This window comes from Melanotaenia boesemani, chromosome 12 (genome assembly GCF_017639745.1).
Source record: "Melanotaenia boesemani isolate fMelBoe1 chromosome 12, fMelBoe1.pri, whole genome shotgun sequence".
Lineage (NCBI taxonomy): Eukaryota > Metazoa > Chordata > Actinopteri > Atheriniformes > Melanotaeniidae > Melanotaenia > Melanotaenia boesemani.
Genome location: NC_055693.1, coordinates 31,896,340 through 31,916,668, shown reverse-complemented (window position 1 = coordinate 31,916,668; position 20,329 = coordinate 31,896,340). Strand labels below are relative to the sequence as shown.

Genomic DNA, 20,329 nt, shown 5'->3' with positions numbered 1-20,329 from the left:
TAAAGTGCCCTGAGATGACGTTGTTAAGTGGCGCTATACAAATAAAGCTAAATTGAATTGAGAATCTTGTGATTCTCCACTTCCAGGATAAACGGCTGGTTGTCCATGATAAAAACTATGTAAACTATGTTTACATAGTTTTGCAATCACAAATCTGCATGGAGGCTTTTATTTTGAAATTTACCCAATGCATTACACCGCTCCCGTGCCTGATCTTCTGTCTGGCCTTCGTAACTGCTGAGCTTGACAGGTTCCTGATTCGTTGGGAGGTCGGAATGAAATCACGTTGCAGCCGGAATGTGGTGCACACTTACCTGATCGGCCATAAAACTGGCAGTGTGCTATTCCAACCAAAAAAAGCCCCCTTTTTATGTATTTGTTTGTTTTATTTATTTTCATCTAAAGGTTATTTAAATATTTATTTACCAGATTTTTTTATGGTCACTTTAGTCTGTTCTTTATGTCTTTATGTCAGTATTTCCTGATGTCACTCAGGTCTCTTAAGACCTTGATTTCTTTTTCTTTTTAAAAAACTTTCAGTTATAGTTAAAAAGGTGGTTGAATGAAGGGCTGAAAATGAATTCAGTGTTTCTGGGTTCTTTATTAAAAGTAGGTCTTTAAGCAATAACATAAAATGGCCAGGGCTGCAATTAAAATATATATTTTTTTATCTTTATCGATAATTATTTATATCGATCAATATGATTTTTTCTTCTTTTTTCTGTTTTAATCTATGTGCTTTTCTATATTGCCCAGCTCTAGCTCTGATCATGACACACTTACTGTGGTATTGTTTTAATAAGCTTTTGCAATGTCACAAGATTTGTTTCCATCCAGAGTTGAACACGTTTTCACCAAGTTCTTGTATTGATGATGGAGAGTCCGACCACTGCTCAAAGCCTTCTCCAGCACATCCCAGAGATTCTCAGTGGGGTTCAGGTCTGGACTCTGTGGAGGCCAATCCATGTGTGAAGATGTCTCCTGTTCCCTGAACCACTCTTTCACAATCCGAGTTCTGTGAATCCTGACATTGTCATCTTGGAATATGGCCGTACCATCAGGGAAGATGAAATAACCTGCTCCTTCAGTATGCTCAGGTAGTCAGCTGACCTCATTCTTTGGACACATAATGTTGCTGAACCTAGACCTGAACCTAGACCTGAACAACTGTAGCAACCCCAGATCAGACTGCCCCCACAGGCTTGTACAGATCTTGTGAATGATCAAGAACATTAAAGGCTAGAGTGCATTTTTCATCTGTTCTTCTACCCTACTTATGACTTTTTCCTCACCTCTGTCCATCAACCGTGCACAGAGAGACTGCCCAAAGGTCAGGGCTGAATTTGGCAAGCTGAGGAATGTAGTCTGCAACCTGAAAGAGAGGTAGGACAGAGGAGGGAGATTCAGCACTGCAGAGGTTTGCTTTACACCGCTGACGTCTGCATCGGCTCAGGCTTCAATGGAAAGCCACACGACACCAACAATGAACAATAACAAGACCGAGAGGTCAAAGCTTCATCTGCACACGAGGAAGAAATAATCCACCATCACACACTCAAAGTTGGTCTAACTTGACACGCATGTTCTAATATATAAATAAAGTTCCTGGAAAATAATCATAATGCAGCTTTGCATGGCGTACGATCACATGAGCTTTAATCAAATCCCAATTTTATTCCATATAATTTGTCTGACAGGATATGTAAAACGCAAAAGCAAAACTTTAAGAAATAAGATGAAAACAAAACATGTTGCTTGCCCAAATAGGTCAAGAATGGAGAGAAGTCTTTATGTCAAATTAGGAAGCTGTGGACATAATTGGTGATTCATCATGAGACTGAACGTTGGAGTAAGGTTTGTTCTTTCAGAACAAAACACAAGGCCTGCAGCAAATTTTTCTTAATGGATTTTTAAATCTTTTTCCATCAACCTTTTCTCAAAATGTGAATTTAAAATGATGAGACTTTGCCATTTACTTGTCTCTTTTCTGATTTTCACAAACCAAATGTGTGACGGGTGCATCACAGACTGAGCAGAAACATGAAATAGTCTGAAATTAAATCCTGCCTTGGTTTATTGAGGCCCTAACTGTGCACCTTCCCCACTCTGAGTCTGACTTGAACAAGGGTGACATCATCAGAGAATCTGTCTTTAAACATCTGAATGTTTTAGCAGATAGCAGCAGAAAGATGGCTGAACTAACAGTAATGTGAGAAAATCACAGGTTGCTCTCTGCTGCTGAGACACCACGACGATACTTTTGACATGCCTGAGGGTGGATTTTTCCTTCCAGAGTCAGCATACAGTTTCTGAGGACAGAAGAGGCTGATGATAATGAAACTGTATGTAGTAAATAATAAGCATGATGCCCTGGGGGAAACAAAAAGTCATGGATCTAAGGACACACCTGTCCTCCAGAGAGTTTTTTGGCTTTCTCATAAAGCTCGTCAATATGGGAGGTGAAGGACTGGAAGTCGGGAATGACGAACTTCTTGCGGAAGGCCTGAGTGAGCAGGACAATGTTGCTCTGGACACACCTGATGGATAAACCACAAATAGCATGCTGAAATACAGCGACCACATGCAACCGGGAAAAGTTTGTCAACCAAGTTAGCAACTCTAAAGTCTGACAAACTTCAATGGAAATTTAATGAAAAAACAATGTTAAAAACACTGATCAGCTGCTTATGTGATCAACAATGGTTTCAGCCTGCAGGAAAATAAGGAAGACAGCCTCACAGATGAGGGTTTCAGATGCAGATGTTCTCATTTGTAAGTTATTAGAGAAAATAATTCTAAACTGTGCAGAAAAAGTTAGGAAATTAGTGTTTGGTGGATCATTTCTTTGTTGTAGCAATGCTTCTCGGTAATAAATCTTACACTGTTGAAAAACCTGTTTATGTCAAGCCTGCTGAGAAGGCATGACCACCGGCACACCTGTGTCTCATCCTGCTGAGGAGGCACACCTGAGTGTCATCACCATCACCAGCAGCCAGATTGTTGTGCAGCCAACCGCGGCAACACACTCAGGCCAAGTTTGCACATGCCTCAATCTGGTTGACCAAGTCTCATAACAAGTCTGTCCTCTCTCACTCAGTCTACTTGCCTGGTCTGGATTACCTGGACCTGCTTTACCTATTTGTTCTGGATTACCTAGAAAACTTAAATAATAAATCCTATTCAGTTTCTTCAACTGCTGAGTCTCCTCCCTGTCTGGCTCATGCCAGTTTATCTCCCTTTTCAATGGAGCCACATTTGAAAAGGAAAATGCATTTGTGGGAAGAGCAGCAGAGTTAAGTATTTGGGTTTCCATTAAAACTTGCCACATCTTCTATGCCAAACAGCCGATTCTGCCGTTCAGTCTTGTTTTGAGCTTCAGGTGCTCCCAGTGCCGACACTCAGGTGTCTGATTAGCAACATGGACCCTGTTACAGAAGTCAGTTGCATTGTAGGGTCAAACTGCTGATTGCTGCACCAGTAAGGTAACAGCTTCAGGAAAACTGGCAAAGCTGAGACCAGAATGAGGAGGTCCCAGTCTGTTGTGGCTGTACATGGATCTTCAACATGATACTGAGGCCCATGTTTGAAAAATTAGGAATTGTTAAATAACTAATTTGTCTTGTTTCTTCTGACTTAAATCATCCAATCCAATTAATTGTGTCCTCACACATTGACCCCACCTGACCACTGCAGCAGGGTCCATGCTGCTAATCGTGGAAGAAAGATCCAACAATAATTTCCTTACTTTTGTGCTACGTTTAAATTTCAAAACCAAAACTACGTAAATAAGAGATTTTCACAACTGGTTCAGATATCAGAGTTCTTTGTTTCTATCCTATCATAACACACACTACCAAAAGTAAAACTTTATACTTAAATATAGTTTTCTGTAATTAAAACTCTACATATTTCTAAATGTAATTTGAAGAAAATAGTGCTGAGTCACTATCTAAATCTAAATGATCTGTAACTAATTTCTAATTTAGATGTCTCTATAATTGCACTAAAATACAAAAGATGAATAATCATATTTCTATTGATGGAATTCCAATAAACAGAAGAATCGAATTAATGCAGTTTAACATTTATGTAATATGCTAATCTAAAACTGGAAGTTTGGATTTGCTTATTAATAAAAATGTGTTTATAAAAATGTTTGAGGCTGGAGTGAGTTCAGCTGCTTTGGAAATGTGATTAAAATCAACACTATGGCATGTGATGGAACATCTAAACAGGACACAACAAGCCTTACTTCTTAAAGAGATGTCTGTCGAGCGTCACCCCGTCTGAAGTCTTCTTCAAGGTCTCCTTGAGGGTGTCCATGCACTCCTTCAGGCGGGGATCTCCAGTGCGAAGCCCGGTAGCTTTAAGTGCCTAAATGTAATGGGGTGAAATAAATGTAGCAGCATGATAAGATCAAACTGTAGGGACTTGTCATTCCATGCTAGCGTAGCTCTCACAGGGATCAGTGGTTTGACTGATATAAACATTAAACTACCTGGTTGAAGTGAATATAAAGGACTTACTGTGAGGAATTTGTGAGCAGGAATTTTCTCTTGACCCTCTGCAACTGTGTAGAAGAGTAAATCCTCCAAACTGGGGAGAATTCCTGCATTTCTTCTCCTGAGTTAGAGAGTAAGAAAAGACTATTGGTGTAAGAATAAAAAATATGTAGCTAAGATGGAAAACCCTTTTAAAAGCAGCCTCTTATGGATCTCAGGCTATGTTGATTAAAGTAGCAACGGTCCACAGACCCGCTGCTGCACTGCCCTTTAGCACTTTCCACAGTAAAGCCTTTCCCACCTGTTGTTCCAGTGTAAACACAAAGCTTATCTCCAGTTGCTGATGCAGTCTTAACACATTAGATAGGGATTTCACTGACACTAACCAGCAATAGGCAATCCAAGCGTAAGAATTACCCACAGAGGTGTGTTTACATGTGACCAAAATTTTAATAATGCAAGTAGGACAACATTACTTCATGTTTCCTGTTGGCTGTGTTACCTGATGGGATGATGAGATTTATGGCAATAAATAAAAAGATAATAATGCAAAGATGTTTAGGTGTTGCTCTAAAACCTCTGTTTACTTTTACATGTTACAGATGTGGAAGCTGCCCACGCCATAGGCACAAAGCTTTTCACCTGTCCACTGATAACAAGCTGGATGCTCCCTCTCCTCTTTAGTCTGCAGGACACTTCGTCCATGCTTTCAGAAAGAATTTCATATTTTCATTCATCTGACCACAGAACAGGTTTCCACTTTGCCTCAGACCATTTAAATAAGCTTTGGTCCAGAGAAGACGGTGCTGTTTCTGGATCCTGTTCACATCTGGCTTCTTCTTTGCATGATGGAGCTTTAACCTGCATTTGTGGATTTCAGGGTGAACTGTGTTCACAGACAGTGATTTCTGGAAGTCTTCCTGAGTCCATGCAGTGGTTTCCAGCAGAGAATCATGTCTGTTTTAAATACAGTGCTGCCTGAGGACCCCACGATCACCAGAATCCAGTCTAGTCCTTCAGCCTTGTCCCAGCGCACAGAGATTCCTCCTGATTCTCTGGATGATATTATACACTGTTGATGGTGAGATATTTGGTCATATGTGAACAGAATCCAGAACTTTTTACAGATGTGTTGAGGCCATCAAATAATATTTTCCTAACATGTCAACCGGACAAACATATAAAACAGCTCTGTACTGGGCACTGAACTGGAACCCCGACTGCTGATTGTGAGAGGAAGAATGTTGCTTCTCTACATAACAGACAACACTGCAATGTCTTCAGTCAGAGGCTTCTTCAGTTCACACAATGACTCTTTAAATTAACAGTGACGATGAGAAATATATACAGAATATTCCAAGTAGAGACTGAACATTACATACTAGATGTAATAATCAGTGAATGTCTTTTGGTTACCGGTTTATGTTATTATGTCCTTAATGTTTTTATATCACAAGCTAACAGCCGAATCCTGGATGTCATCGCTTTCAGTTTCATCTGGAGTCGCTTTAGACCGGACCAAAATTCCAGAAATTCTCTTGTCTGCAGACCAGTCCTGTCCTCGGTGGCTTCTGGATTAATAAAGCCAACATCGTAATCTGTTCACACGCTGGTCATGGCACAGCGCTGTGGAGCAAACTCAGCTCATTGTAAAATACCATTCAAACTGAGGGTTTTAACACATGTTTTACAGACCCAGCAACTTTAAAATTCAGAGTAACTTTTCATGTACGTTTTTCATCACACTTCAGATTTTAAGCCTCTCATTCAGGTCAGAGAGAAGACGGACACGTCAGCATTCGAGATTCCAGGTTTCTGCCTTCGACTCTCCTTTTGGCACATCTTCTGTTCCCCACAGAGTAAACACTCCACATACAGCCAAGATAATCACAAAATGAATGTGCTGAAACATCCAAAGATTCACTGAAATGATGTGTGTCAGGCATGATTAATTACAGAAGTGACTTACTGATCTGACATCTGTCACATCAATCAGAGTCACAAGGCAAATAGAAGACGAGTCTGCAGACGTTCCCATGCAAAATATAGAAAGATTAAGCGTCTTGATTCAGAGCACGTTTAGGAACATGCTGAAGGAAATGTAAATAAGTGCATCAGTCAAAACAGAGCCACACCTCTGCAACCACACAGTGAATTATTTCTGAGAAAAGTTTCAACAATGTGAAAAGCTCATTAACCCCCAACACAGATGCTTTAGTGAAGGTGAGGCGTATTTGCTTTATTTAAATGTCCACTTACTGCTCTACAACACGCAAAGGACACATGTCTAGAAAACAAAGGCACAGGGTGTGTTTAGAGAATTAAAAGGATGGCAACTGTGCTGCATTTAGTATTTTTCATAAATATGTCACACTTAAATGCCACCCCTGTAAGGACCATGTTATACTTCTGGGCCCTAATTTATAAACCATTCTTGCGTACAGTTTTGGGCGTGAGAACATTTTGAAGCCGTGTGTGGAATTGACCATCTTGTATTTGTACAGCTCTGACCCTGCATATGCACTGATTCTAGTGGCAGAACAGGGAAACTGCATTGTTTTGCAGGTGTTGCAGCAATCTCGGCATTTGTCAGTCGGTCTTTATTTCGCTGTCACTCTTGATTTCATGGAAATAATAATTCAATTAGTAATCTTTCAGAAAAAATAAACAGAAGTGTCGCTTAAGTGGTTTCAAGACTTACAAAAGACACCTGTGACAGACGTGAGAACTGAGCATTATTGGTCTGACGTTAGCAAATAACATTTAAACTCCAACGCTGTGATCGTCAGCCGACGATCAGCTGATTTGATCAATGAGATCATTTCTGATCAGATGCTGCTTCCTGAAACAGATTATGTTAAGCGTTGAGTACTACTATTAAGTATCCAGGTGATTTCACACCTACATGAGACAAGAGAACGGCTGGACACTCCCTAACCACTACTAAGCTAAGATGCATTACAACATCTATGCTGGGTGCGTCTTCTCCGGACTGAAACACATTTATTTATAGATAAATAAATAAATAAATATACACTACATCATACACATACACTACATCATTCTAATTTCCCTAAATTTAAATAAAGTATAATTAATTAATAAATTTAATTTGTGATAGCTGGCATGAAGTGACCTAAACAAGCAGCAGGATCTATTTAAACTGCAAACAGATCAGGAGGGAATAGTGCCTCCAACGACTTGTTTTTCTCCATTTACACATTTGAGAATGGTCATGGACAGATGGTTCAGTCCATTTACCACTGGCTGCCTGCTCATCGGTGTATTCAGAGCACTCTCGGAGTTTCCCGGATACAAGATAAAGAACAGGATTTGAAAGCTATCCTAAATACCAGAATTTATTTCACCAGCTGCACCACAGAATGAGAGTAATGGAAACAAACTTGAACTGTGAGAATGCCTGATAATAATTTCAAGCTTTCATTTTGACTGTGTGATTACAAAACTTAGCTTCCTATATATAAATAACCAACTTATCCTTCAGGGAGAAATTATCTTACAAACACAGGAAATCTACAGAGCCAGAGCTGTTGTGTCTAAATAGGTTTGGGAATGGACTAGGTACAGTCTGAGAACAAATCCAAAGTTAGACTGAGCCAGTAAATAAAACTGTCTCAAAAATACTGTTAATTTCTGCCAAAAGGCTAACATGGATCATTTACATCCCACAGCCCATCTGGCTGCAAAGATAAGCAGAAAATAACTCATATATCCAACGGGTGAGTCAAAGGTTGGTTGATATTTAGAACTTTGTATTAACAAAAAGCAAATATGACACAGAAAACAGTAAGAAACGATATGCTGCAACAAAGCAGGAGGAAGTTACTCAGAAAGTCTGACATTACCATTGCATGGTGCAGAAGAACAGGTACAGCCTGCCCATATGAATCTGGGGCTGCTGTAGAAGGCAGAAAGCTCATTAATCTGTCAGTAGTCTGGAGGAGGCCTCCAGCTGTGACCTGCAGCCACTTCACTGAAGGTCACGGCAGAAGTAGCTGGAAGCAACACTTAAAGCCACTGATCTCAATTCATCTGAAATCCTCGAACATTTACTGTCATATCAAAGGGCTTATTATGTTTTGGTTATTCTGTGTGGCTTCTGGATAAAATGGCTAAAGTCTGAATGTTTAAACCCTGAGATTCATCTTTAAATGCTCCTGAACTACAGCACACATAAGGTTACACGTTGTTTCACTGCGTTACAGAACAGGAACAGACAAAAAACATGGAAATACGTATTGTTTAACTTTGGGTTTATTTGTCATGCTCGTGTTTGATAACATTGTATAGATTCTTGGCAGGAAGCCATTAGTGGCTCGAGCCGGCGTGATCAACTCACACATGGTGTGATAGCTGCTGCTATCCGACACAGGCCATAATAGTTAGCTTACATTGTTATTGTATATTATTTCAAATCTTACTTAAATTATGTTATTACGAACATAATATAATTATACACATGACAAAAAACGATAATTCCCTAAAATACTGATCGCTTTTTATTATTATCAATACCGCGTTTATGGCGGTTAACGAACGCGACATCCGCTTGCGCATTCTGCGTCATGACTCACGGCAACCCAACGCATGATATAACAAGGCATTCCTATTTTAAAAAAAGCACATTGAACATACTTTTCGCTTTCTTCGTTGGCGACGCCATCCTTCTTCAGCTGTTCTTCCAGCTCCACAGCAGCGCCTTCAGTTTTCACGCAGTAGGAGCGGAACAGGGAGGCGCAGGGCGCGGTGCCGCGCGCCGGTTGGTTTGTAGCGACATGGAGAACCTTCAGCTGAGGTGATTTAGCTCTGGCATCAACCGAGACAGAACCGAAGCAGCAATGGTGAGGGGTCTGTAACCAAGTCTTCTGTCTAGAGATGGGAATGGGACGCTTGCGGGTGGCTTCAAACAACTCCTTTAGGACTGTCGAAACCCTAAAATGTAACATCTCAATCCTGTCGGGCAATAAGAGAGAAATTCGTGTGTCAGACGAGTCCGGTTGCAACTACTGGGTTGATAGAGACTAGCTTCCAGAACCGTTGAGTGTCTGAGAGGCGATGAGTCACAGACACCGGCGTCCAAAAATAAATAGAAGCGCACGTTCCCGCCCTCCGCCGCTCTCATTGGTGGAAACTGTTCTACTTCTTCGTTTGGCGTTTGACATTTTGAGGCCTATTTTGACACACTGCTGCCCTCTACTGTGCATGTTGAGCATTACCCAGTTTTTCCAGCCTGTATTTTTATATCTTGAAAATATTATATTATATTATATTATATTATATTATATTATATTATATTATATTATATTATATTATATTATATTATATGTATTTCACTCAAAATACTTAAACAGTGAGCTTTTGCTTTATTTAAATGGATGAAAACTTTGTGTGTGTGTGTGTGTGTGTGTGTGTGTGCGTGTATCACCAGACTAATCTGGACTAAAAACTCCTTTTTTTAAATATAAAAATAAAAACAAACAAGTAAAAAAAAACAGATTTATGATGCATTTATCTGTGTAACATAACCTACATAGTGTTTTAAGTTAACTATTCTATTCTATTCTATTCTATTCTATTCTATTCTTCGTTTCTGATTGATGTGAGTATTTACAGTTTGTCCTGAGTTTTGACTCTCAGGAAGTTTTATTCACTTTATGCTTCTCCTGCATTCGGTTCGATTTAAGGAAGACTTAACAGCTCTAATAAAAAAGGGCAACGTTTCATAGTTTTGGCTGGTCGTTGTGAATGAGTCCATATGTATAAGCAGGAAGCAGAACTCCTGACAGTCTAAATGCAGGGCATCGTTACTCCTGACGGCTCCGCACAGCTGTGACGTCCTCTATTGTGATCAAACGTCACTTTCTGAAGTTGCCACGACTGCACAGCTGCATGATGTGGAAGTTGTTGAGCTGCACACTGTGCTTCTTTATGTCTTCACAACTCAGTTTCTGGTCCGTTTGGGCCGCAGCAGCTGAGCTGGACGACGTGAAGGTTGAAGTTGTGTTTAAACCGGAGGAGTGCACTCAGAGGAGCAAGAGAGGAGATCTGATCAACGCTCACTATGATGGGTATCTCGCCAAAGATGGTTCCCAGTTTTACTGCAGGTTGGTGGTGAAAAACAGATTCTGCTGTAAAGAGATGAAGTACATACAGGAGGCTTTAATGCTCATGAGCTATTATGTGGGCTCCTGAAGGGAGCATAACTCCAGGTTCAAGATGTTATATGTGCTTTTCACAATAGAAAACTCCTCATTTTTAGTGTTCTATAAATTACAGTATTTTTATTAGTGTATGTGTGATTAATATTTGATATCAGGGCATACCTGTTCAGATCTATTTTAAAGCTCATGATGAAGATGTTCTGATCTGTTTTTTCTTTGCTTCAGTCGGACAGACAAAGCTGGCCACCCTCAGTGGTTTGTGCTTGGTGTTGGACAGGTCATCAAGGGCCTAGATCTTGGGATGGTGGATATGTGTGTTGGAGAGAAACGAAAAGTTACTATTCCATCAGCCCTGGCATTTGGTGAAAAAGGCAAAGGTAAATAAATACGTATAAGTGTTTTTGTTTATGTTTTCTATTTCCACCCAGTAGTAGCAGGAGCACAGAGCATAATAAATGTTGGTGCTTATTATGTCACGTCATTTCATTTATTTATTTATTTCACACATGGCTATGCACAACATCAAATTATAACAGAACAACAACAACAAAACACTTTTTGTTGCACCACCATGATAGAAAAGGGGCAGGAAGAAGTTAAACTCATAAAACCCGCCCCTGTCTTAAACAAAAACTCACATATAAATGTTCTGTCAGCTAATTACATGACAAACAAATCAATACTGAAACATCCTTAACATACACATTACAATCCACACAATTTCCATCATTCGAGTTCATACAAACGAAATATTCTACTTTTATACATAGTTTTAAACTGAAAGATATTTACACACATCTTTAATTCAATGTGTAACAAATTCCACAATTTGACACCACATATTGAAATACATCTGTTTTAAAGTAGACCTTGTAAACTGGTGTTTAAATTGAAATTTTCTTTTATTCTCCTGGTCTTCTGAAATAAAAACAAACAACTTCTGCAAACTTTCCAGTAATACTTTGCTTCTTGCCTTATGCATAACTTATAATGTTTGTAACTCAACTAAATCTCTAAGTTTCATAAGTCTTGACTTCATAAACAGTTTGTTGCTCTCTTGAGTCGACTTTATGAATAATTCTTATTGCTCTTTTTGTTAAAGAAACAAAGGCTTTATATTGCTTGCATATGTATTACCCCACACTTCCACACAGTAACTTAAATATGGCAAAATAAGTGAACAATACAAAATCCTTAATACTTTATAATTCAACACATACTTTGCTTTGTTCAAGACATTTGACATTTTCATTTTAATATAAGCTATATGAGCTTTCCATGTCAGTTTGTCATCCATTATCACTCCCAAAAACCTAAATTCAAACACTCTCTCAATGTTAACACCATCTATATTTAAAAAAACTTCATCTTTTTTTCTTTTTTTAAAAAAAATAAATTTAGTTTTGTTTAAATTTAAAACTAACCTGTTTTTATCAAACCACTTTTTAAGTTCAACCATTTCTTTCACTAGACTTTCTGATTGAGCTTTTAAATCATTCCCTGAACTAAAGAAATTCGTGTCGTCAGCAAATAAAACAAAATGTAACAATTTTGACACTTTATGTCATTAATGTATAAAACGAAAAGTTTAGGCCCCAAAACTGAGCCTTGAAATTTTAAAAATTGTATTCATTCATTCATTCATTCATTCATTCATTTTCTATGCTGCATATTCCAATTCAGGGTTGCAGAGAAGCAATTCCATTCAATTCAGTACAAATCAATTAACGTAAGTTCAGTTAAATTAAATTCAAATCAGTTCAATCAATTTCAATTTAATATACTTCAATTCAGTTCAGTTCAAATAAACACTGTTCAGTTCAGGTCAACTCAGGTTAATTCAGTTCAGTCTAATTCACTTCAATTCAGTCTATGTGTCACCTTAATTCATTTTAATTCACTTCAGTTCAGTTAAATTCAGTGTCAAATTAATAATGTTAATTTACTCTAATTCATTTCAGTTTAAGTAAATTCAGCTTTATTTTACACCAGTTGACAACAAAGTAATGTCAAAGGATTTTTAGAGACAAAGTCAAATTCAGTCCAATTCACTGCACTCCAATTATAATCCAATCAAAACAAGTCCATTATGCTCTGGGTGAGCAGCCGCCTCATGTACAGAGGCTACAGCTCCTTGGAGCAGCCGGCCCAGGTTCGAGTCCTGGCCTAGGAACCTTTGCTACGTGTCACTCCCCGCTCTCTCTGACCCCTTTTCCTGTCGAGCTACTGTTGAATAAAGGCCACTAGAGCCCAAAAATCCCCCAAACACAAACAAACAAAAAATGAATAGACTGAATGGATATCAAAGAAGCCAAAAAAATAAATGTTGGGTCCATCTTATTGTATCCTACATTACCTACATAGCAACATACTACTGTAATTACTTACTGAAAGCTATTTTAAAAATCCACCTCCCAGTTGCAGTTACAGAGCAGACTGATTGATATGTTTATGGTTTGCTCAGTTGGTATTTGCATACCATACGCATGTGTAGGTCTTAATACTGTCAACTGTTTAATGTTTTGAACTTTCCTGATTGTATCATGTAATGTTGGGTCATTGGTGCTAGAGCTGCCTTTATGCCATCTTGTCTTCTTTTACAGCACTTTAGCTGAAAGGGCATCTCATCCCTCGAAGCGTTAGCTACTCATCTCCCTGCGGCATGTACTGTAAGCATGCACAGAGGTTTAAAGGTCTCTATCTGGTCTCTTCCTTGCATGCACCAATGCTCACTGAGATAACTAACAGGTGATTTTTCACAAGCCTACTTAACGTCTGTAAATCTAACTGTTATCTGCCTGGTGTTGCCGTGTCTGAGGTATTGGGCGCAACATTTCACCATTTGGCTGTGAAGCTAATGGTTGTGAGAAGTGTGAATGATGTTGCTGCTCCTGCACCGGCTAAATGTTTCATAGTTAACACTCTACCAAGACTAAGAGCTGCTGAATAAGTTCAGATTGCAGCTGCAGTCTTCATGTTTTAGTGTTTTCTCTTTCGCGCTATAAAACTTGAACCAGATGCATGTTGCTTCAGTTCTCTGTTCTTGTTATAATAATGTATGAGTCTTTAAATTTTGCATTCTTTTGCTTTGAAAGGCAAATTACAACTATGTTATCTAGTGAGCCATGCTGCTCTGTGTTAGCATTAGTTTCCTTCAGTAAAATGAAGCTGAACCATCTCTCAGATGGTACCGTTAAAATTGATCTTTTGAGTGAAACTTTTCAACCTCAGAACTCTACACTGTAAAGCAGAACATCATTTGAAATATTAATTCATTTAGAATCACCATTGAGATCTTCTGAAGTATTGATGCATTGTTGATCTGCCCATAAGGTCCAGTGCCACCAAATGCTACTGTGGTTTTTGAGGTGGAGGTGCTCTCTGTGTCCAGAGGGCCACGCAGCATGGAGGCCTTTGGACGGGTAGACCTTGACAAAGACAGAATGCTCACGAAGGCAGAGGTAATTGTATTTCATAAGGTGGTAACCATGACACAGGTGACTCAAACAGAAAAGACAAATTTAATTGGGGTTCGATTTAAAGAAGAAAATGTAAAAATAACTAAACTAGAATATATGTATGAAGCTGGAGAGTAACATGTTTACATGCAGAGCAGGATGTGAACAAACTGTCCCATATTTATGTGTTTGTTCCTGGCATTAGTGAGTTCTGCTTTACCTTGATTAGCTCTGGGAACTCAAACAGACCAATCTCCACCCAGATGAAATGGATCTGTTATAATGGAGCATAGATGCATTTAACCATTTAAAGCCTGGCCCAAGAAATGATGAGCAGAAAATTCTATCTTTTTTTGTCTTAAGTCTTTATTGGATCCTTTAACAAAAGGAAAATAAATAAATAAATAAAAATTAAAATTAAAATCATAATAATTATTTTCCTATATGTACCATTATAATAAGAGAATTGTTGTAGAAGACCAATATCAGATTGTAAACAACAGGGTTTTCAGCAAAGTTTCTACCATAAAGTGATGCAATAGATCTCAGAAACTGTATATGTCAAATATGATAAACACAGCATTACAGGATTGGGCCCCTAAACCTTTCAGTGTTTAATAAGTCAACAGTATAATTTTATGAGAATGATATAATTTTCAAATCATGTTGTTTATAGTGTTTATTGTTTCTTGTTTGTGTCAGCTCCTGCCTTGTAATCTGCTCCAATTGGTCAAAAAATATGCAAAGCTATGGTCATTATACAGTTATGCTTCATAACAAAGACTAAATTTACAACCTAGAAGTCCAATTGAATAGGTTTTTTTCTTCTTGAGATTGTTCCTAACATAGTGAAATAATCTCGGAGTATCATAATAGAAGCTGGTTTATTTTGCCTAAATGCTAAGGAAAAATGCATCTTCAGTCCCTTCCTTTGGCACAATATCCCGTGGCCAAAGCTTTCAGAGGGGTGATTTTTTTTTCATACAGCTGTACAAACTGATTCATATTAATAAACATGAGGATGAGTTTGAGCAGCGCTGATGAGCAGTCTATGACAGTTTTGTGGCTTTTCTTTTTTAATTACCAATGTTAATAATTAAGAAATACTAAGAAATATATTTATAGCTACATTCTTCTGAAACAAAATGATAAAACACATTAGAGGAAACATTTAAAGTACTTTTTTTGTCTAATATATTTTAAATGTATGTAGCTTCAGTACCACAGACCAACAGTTTGTCAGTGTGGTCAGATTATCATTAAAGCACAGTTGAATTCTCTAACTCCTAATAAATTCCTACCACTTTTCCTTAATCTAATAATATTCTACAGTACAGTTAAGTAATAGTACTATTCAACTGTACCTATGGCTTGACTGCATTGCAGGCTAAATATAGTTCTAAACACGGGAAATGATTAACTTAAATAAAGAGTGTATTAACTGACCCTAAAACTGTACATTTAACAAAACAAACCAGTAAGATGCACTGATACTAAAGAGCCTTTTTTTATTATATTTTCTTTGGAGAGATTTTAAATTTTTTCCTTCTTCATATCTAAACTTAGCACAAAAACTGAAGCTGTGTTTGATTATTTCTAACCTTCAATAATAACAGTTGGTGTTGTCTTATAGGCCTAATTACAGCGGGATGTAACTTGTAAAGATTGTGCTTCTGTGGAATGAGCTGCATAGCTAAACATGTGGCTAATGGTCCCATTAATCAGACTTTTCAACAATGTATAACACAACACCAATTAGTATAATTAATGGGGAGAAATAATAATCAACCAAACACTAATTTCATTACTTTTTATGCCAGATTTATCATGGTTCGATAAACTCATATAAACCTAGAACAACTAATCCGAGCTAAAACAAGCTAAGATAAGCTATGCTATGCTAAGACAAGATAAGCTAAGCTAAGACGAGCTAAGCTATGGTAGGCTAAAATAAGATCAACTAAGACAGTCTAAGGTGAGCTATGCTAAGACAAGCTAAGCTATAATGAACAAATAGTGCATTCCAGTTGTCTTCCAGGAATTTTTGCTGGAAATTACTAAATAACCAAGTTTTTCCAATCCAAATCCAAAATTGTTAATTGCAGAGAAAAAAAGAGTCGAGATTTCAAGATCGCTGTGCCGATACCAGCTGTAGTCCATTGTTATTTTAAATCATTTCCTGATAACATTTTTGTATCTATTCAAGTTCCAGTTTAAATCGCGCTGAGTTGTTGTTATCAGTTATTATGTTATCGTGGGGTCGAAATGTTGTATAAATATGTATGTTTTATGAACTTATCACCAAAATTGGCTGGCCTTCTCATGATCCGCGTTTTTACATTTGGTTTGTGGTCAAGTATCTTAAGGCATTGTAGATAACCACAAACTTACTATCCTTGAAGCGTCCATTTTTCCAAGCTGATGCAGTGGGAATGCCAGACAAGGGTTTTCGCCTGGTAATCACCACTCTCGGGGGCTCTGAAGAAAGAGACAACTGAAATGCACTAAAATGACCTCCTGACTCATGCTTTGTGGAAACACACGGATATAAGATTTGTTTTTATTACCTGATCCTTTCACAGAAGGTATTTAAGTATGATTTCCTAAACTGCTAATCCTTTAAGATCCCCACAGTTAAGCTTCTGGGGGAATTTTAAAGAAAAGTGGAATTAGAAAAAAAATCATTGTAAATATTATGACTGATAAGAACTGCTCTCCTGGGTTTCGAGTTCAATTAATAACCCAGCATTGTTAATAAAATATTGTTGTCTTAAACTTGTTTTTCACCACAGTCTGCATGTCCTTATCTAGATTTGATTCCACTTGCTTTGACCCTCATGTCTTCTTCATTCCAAAACATTTTTCCAATCAGACTGAATCAAGTAACCTGACCTAACTGACTCATAAAGAATTGAGACAAATACTTTAAAATGCTATCATTTCATATAGTAGATATTTATTAAAAGTTATTGGGTTGTATTATTTTACCTCTAGCAGTAAACTTTTAGAGTACCATTTTACTTTTTATTTTGCTCTGGTATTATTGAAGTCTAAGTTATAGATGTAGTAACAGCACAATGTAAAAAAACACTTTATCTGGATTGATGATAGCAACACACTGAAAGAAGACAGACGTAGCTGGCCTCCTTCCAACTCCTTTAACAGTTGTGTTATTTTGAGTTGTGTACAACAGGGGGCTTGTTATGTAAGAACGGTACAAGTACAACATTTTTGTGTGTGCTGTTTATTCTGAGTTGTGAAAAATCATTTGTTCTTTGATTTTCAGATTAAAGAATACTTGAAACTGGAGTATGAAAAGGATGGGAAGCCACGCGATGATCCGTTCTATGAGAAGATTATTGCTGATATATTCCGCAAGAGTGACGGTGACAGAGATGGGCTGATCAGTGCAAAGGAGTATAATATTTATGGACATGATGAGCTTTAGTGTCGAAGGAAGCGGATGCTGTTCATTTGGTGTTCATGTACTTTGATAACCTGGAGGGAAAACAGAAAGAAGCAGTGAAACTAAAGGGAATAAACATCCAACCACATTTACACTGTCAGCGGTATGTTTTCATTAGTCAAACCACCTTCTCTCCACATGCCTCACCACTTCTGCAGTTCGTGTTCCAGACTGTGGAAACTTGTATTCAGGATTCTGGAAGTTGCCATGGAAATACAACAATGTCCTCCACCTATGTATGTGTGCGAGCGGAGAAATAACTGATTACTGTTTTTTTATACTCATTTGAGTCATACTTAGATATTTCAGATACAGCATTAATACTATCAATAGTTAGTTTTCAAAGGTTTAAGTAAGGTCATCTTTGAGAAGTGTGTAAATCTTTACTCATGAGCTAATACCACTGAATCTAAACAAATACGACAAAAGACTGCAGAATGAGCTGAAATCTGAGGCTGTGAAACTGTAACATGACTGTCACGTGAAATATTGGTTAAACAACGTTCCTGATTCCCCCTGAATTTTCTGCCCTATAATCTTAAAGGTGCAGTGTGTACCAAAATAAAAGGTCCCTGACAGAAAAAATTAATGTATCATTTAAAACTGTGTTTCTATTAGTATCTAATCATTGTACTTAAATAATGTTTTTATTCTCTTACAATGAGCCACTTGTATCTATTTACCGTGGGTTCACATACATGGCAGTAGCCGTGTTTGTGTCACTATTTTTACTACGGCATCTCTGAATGGACAAACAACTGTGTGTGAAGTGAGAACCCTCTGAGCTTTAGAACCTTAATTCCAGCTTTGTTTGATAGGTGCAAGAGCATTGTTGAGGATAGAAGAAGGCAGTACAGATATACACAATATTAAAGTCGTTACCTGTAGCGCAGTCCGCCTGAGGCCACTGGATCCACTCGCAGATGAAAACATGTTCATGTCTGGAAGAATTTTGACCACTGACGTCTGCTGTACATTCACTCTGATGCTTGGTGTTTTAAATAATTTCTATACCCATCTTTACCACTAGATGTCAGCAATTCTTACACACTGTACCTTTAAGCATCTCGTCAGTATTGACAGATAACAGTAGTATACAGTTATAAAATATATAACTAATAAAATATAACTGCAATAAGATTTTTGAGGCCATTTCATCTTTAGGAACATTTGTCAGACAGGATCTCCAGAATGAATTGTAAAATGAATAAAATGTGAGATGTTTTGATATTAATTATATCTATATATATCTATATAAAATGATATTAATTTTTTTATGTGATTGCAACCATGGATTTCTAATTATTGTACCAAGATAAGAAAAAAGACTATGTCCACTCTCCTTCAAGCTGAACCTACTAGACCAGTGAGCAATGGTCAGAAGGCAAATGTTCAACAATCTGCAGAACATGATTTTCAAACCTGAAACTATGAGTAATTTCTTATTTAATTCTGTTATTACATTTTGTTTTGGGATCATCATTTCGGCATGGCGGCTGTCTGATCTTAACAAACACTGACTCATTGATAGAGGGAAGGGTTGTGATCTTCAGTGGAAAAATACACAGGAAAAAGAAATGATCCCCTCTCAACAGTTCTAAGGTTGATTTATTCAGGACAGCTTAAAAAATATCCAGTCTTTACCAGGTTTTAAAATCAGATATATACAATCTCACACAAATAATAGCACCTGCCATACTACAACATATTTTTATTTATTTAACAGACACTAAGACAAAATGTAGACGTGTGTGGTCAACTTGTTCTTGAAGTCTTGTGGTTTGTTCAGACGCAACTTTGCACACCTAAGCTGTGCTGCCATGTTCTTTTAGCTATATTTGTTCAGTCTTTTCCTAACTGAACCGTCAATCTCTAATATTTAACAAGCAAACTGAGGCCCGGAGAGTCTGAGATGAATCCTTTTGGGGTTTTTTTAGTTTCTTTGACTAGGGTCGTGGTCTGACCCTAGTCCGAATTTGGAGGGACATCAATTCCTGGGAAGATTTTAAATTATTTTCATGTTTTCCACTTGTAGGACATTTTGGAAATGCTTCTCATTGCTGATGTCTTTCCTCCATGGCATCGTGTAAAAAGACACGTGAATGCTGCAGACCAGCAAACTACTAAAACATCTGCAGAGGTGCTTATACCAATAATAGTAGACTGCATATGATCCGTAGCCCTGACTGCTCTGTATCACGTTCATTTGTATGAAAGCAGTGAGGATAAACTCACAACTTTTTTGGGGGTGTTTTTCTTAAATAAATAACATGTTGCAGTATGTTGTGTTGCTGTTCAGTTTAAAACCTGGAAAGGACAAGCAGGTGTTTTTAATCATGTCTCTGAATGCACTTTAAAATCTTTTTTTGAAAGAGAGTGTACTTAAATGCCACAACTGTAAATGGTGCCTACTTCACCGGGGTTGGACAAAGGTTGTGCAAATATTTCTGCCTGTTGTCAGAATCTGCACTGAAATAGAAGCAAATCACTTGCAGTGTAGTTTTGCTCTAAAATGATCTATTAATTTCCATCTGCATCCATTCTGTGGATGTGGGCCACATGTCTCTTCCATTTCACGCAGAAAACTCATGACGTGTAGCTTTCCTGTTAAAAGAAACTTTGTGCCATCAATTTCAAATTTATAAGTACATAAACTTTTTTGGTAACAAATATCACTTAATACTGAACCCATTCCATGTAGTTAAAGAAAACCCTTTTACT

The 20,329-nt window shown here is 37.7% G+C and overlaps 2 protein-coding genes across 5 annotated transcripts in view; one reads left to right on the top strand and one right to left on the bottom strand.

Annotated features, from left to right (window-relative positions):
• The window catches only part of glsb (glutaminase b), a 43,391-nt gene extending 33,801 nt beyond the window's left edge, over positions 1-9,590 (bottom strand). For 2 of the 4 annotated variants that reach the window (XM_042001410.1, XM_042001412.1), the window contains exons 1-5: positions 9,159-9,590; positions 4,527-4,623; positions 4,253-4,374; positions 2,408-2,537; positions 1,293-1,372 (exon numbers count right to left, since the gene is read on the bottom strand). In XM_042001410.1, the coding sequence (XP_041857344.1) occupies positions 1,293-1,372; positions 2,408-2,537; positions 4,253-4,374; positions 4,527-4,623; positions 9,159-9,469 (740 nt within the window). In that variant the 5' untranslated portion in view covers positions 9,470-9,590. The remainder of the gene's footprint in view (positions 1-1,292; positions 1,373-2,407; positions 2,538-4,252; positions 4,375-4,526; positions 4,624-9,158) is intronic. The other 2 variants (XM_042001411.1, XM_042001413.1) reach the window with 2 other exon arrangements.
• Positions 9,591-10,191: 601 nt separating this feature from the next.
• On the top strand, positions 10,192-19,869 carry fkbp7 (FKBP prolyl isomerase 7). The gene is made up of 4 exons (XM_042001452.1): positions 10,192-10,627; positions 10,910-11,061; positions 14,018-14,145; positions 17,429-19,869. The coding sequence occupies exons 1-4, from the start codon at positions 10,413-10,415 to the stop codon at positions 17,588-17,590; spliced, it is 657 nt and encodes a 218-aa protein (XP_041857386.1). The 5' UTR covers positions 10,192-10,412; the 3' UTR covers positions 17,591-19,869.
• Positions 19,870-20,329: the final 460 nt, after the last annotated feature.

What these genes read in the sequence shown, in the direction of transcription:
- fkbp7 (XM_042001452.1), top strand. Translation starts at nt 10,413, where the DNA reads ATGATGTGGAAGTTGTTGAGCTGCACACTGTGCTTCTTTATGTCTTCA. An exon ending in GGTTCCCAGTTTTACTGCAG is followed by an intron (nt 10,628 to 10,909) that starts GTTGGTGGTGAA and finishes TCTTTGCTTCAG; the next exon opens with TCGGACAGACAAAGCTGGCC. An exon ending in GAATGCTCACGAAGGCAGAG is followed by an intron (nt 14,146 to 17,428) that starts GTAATTGTATTT and finishes TTTGATTTTCAG; the next exon opens with ATTAAAGAATACTTGAAACT.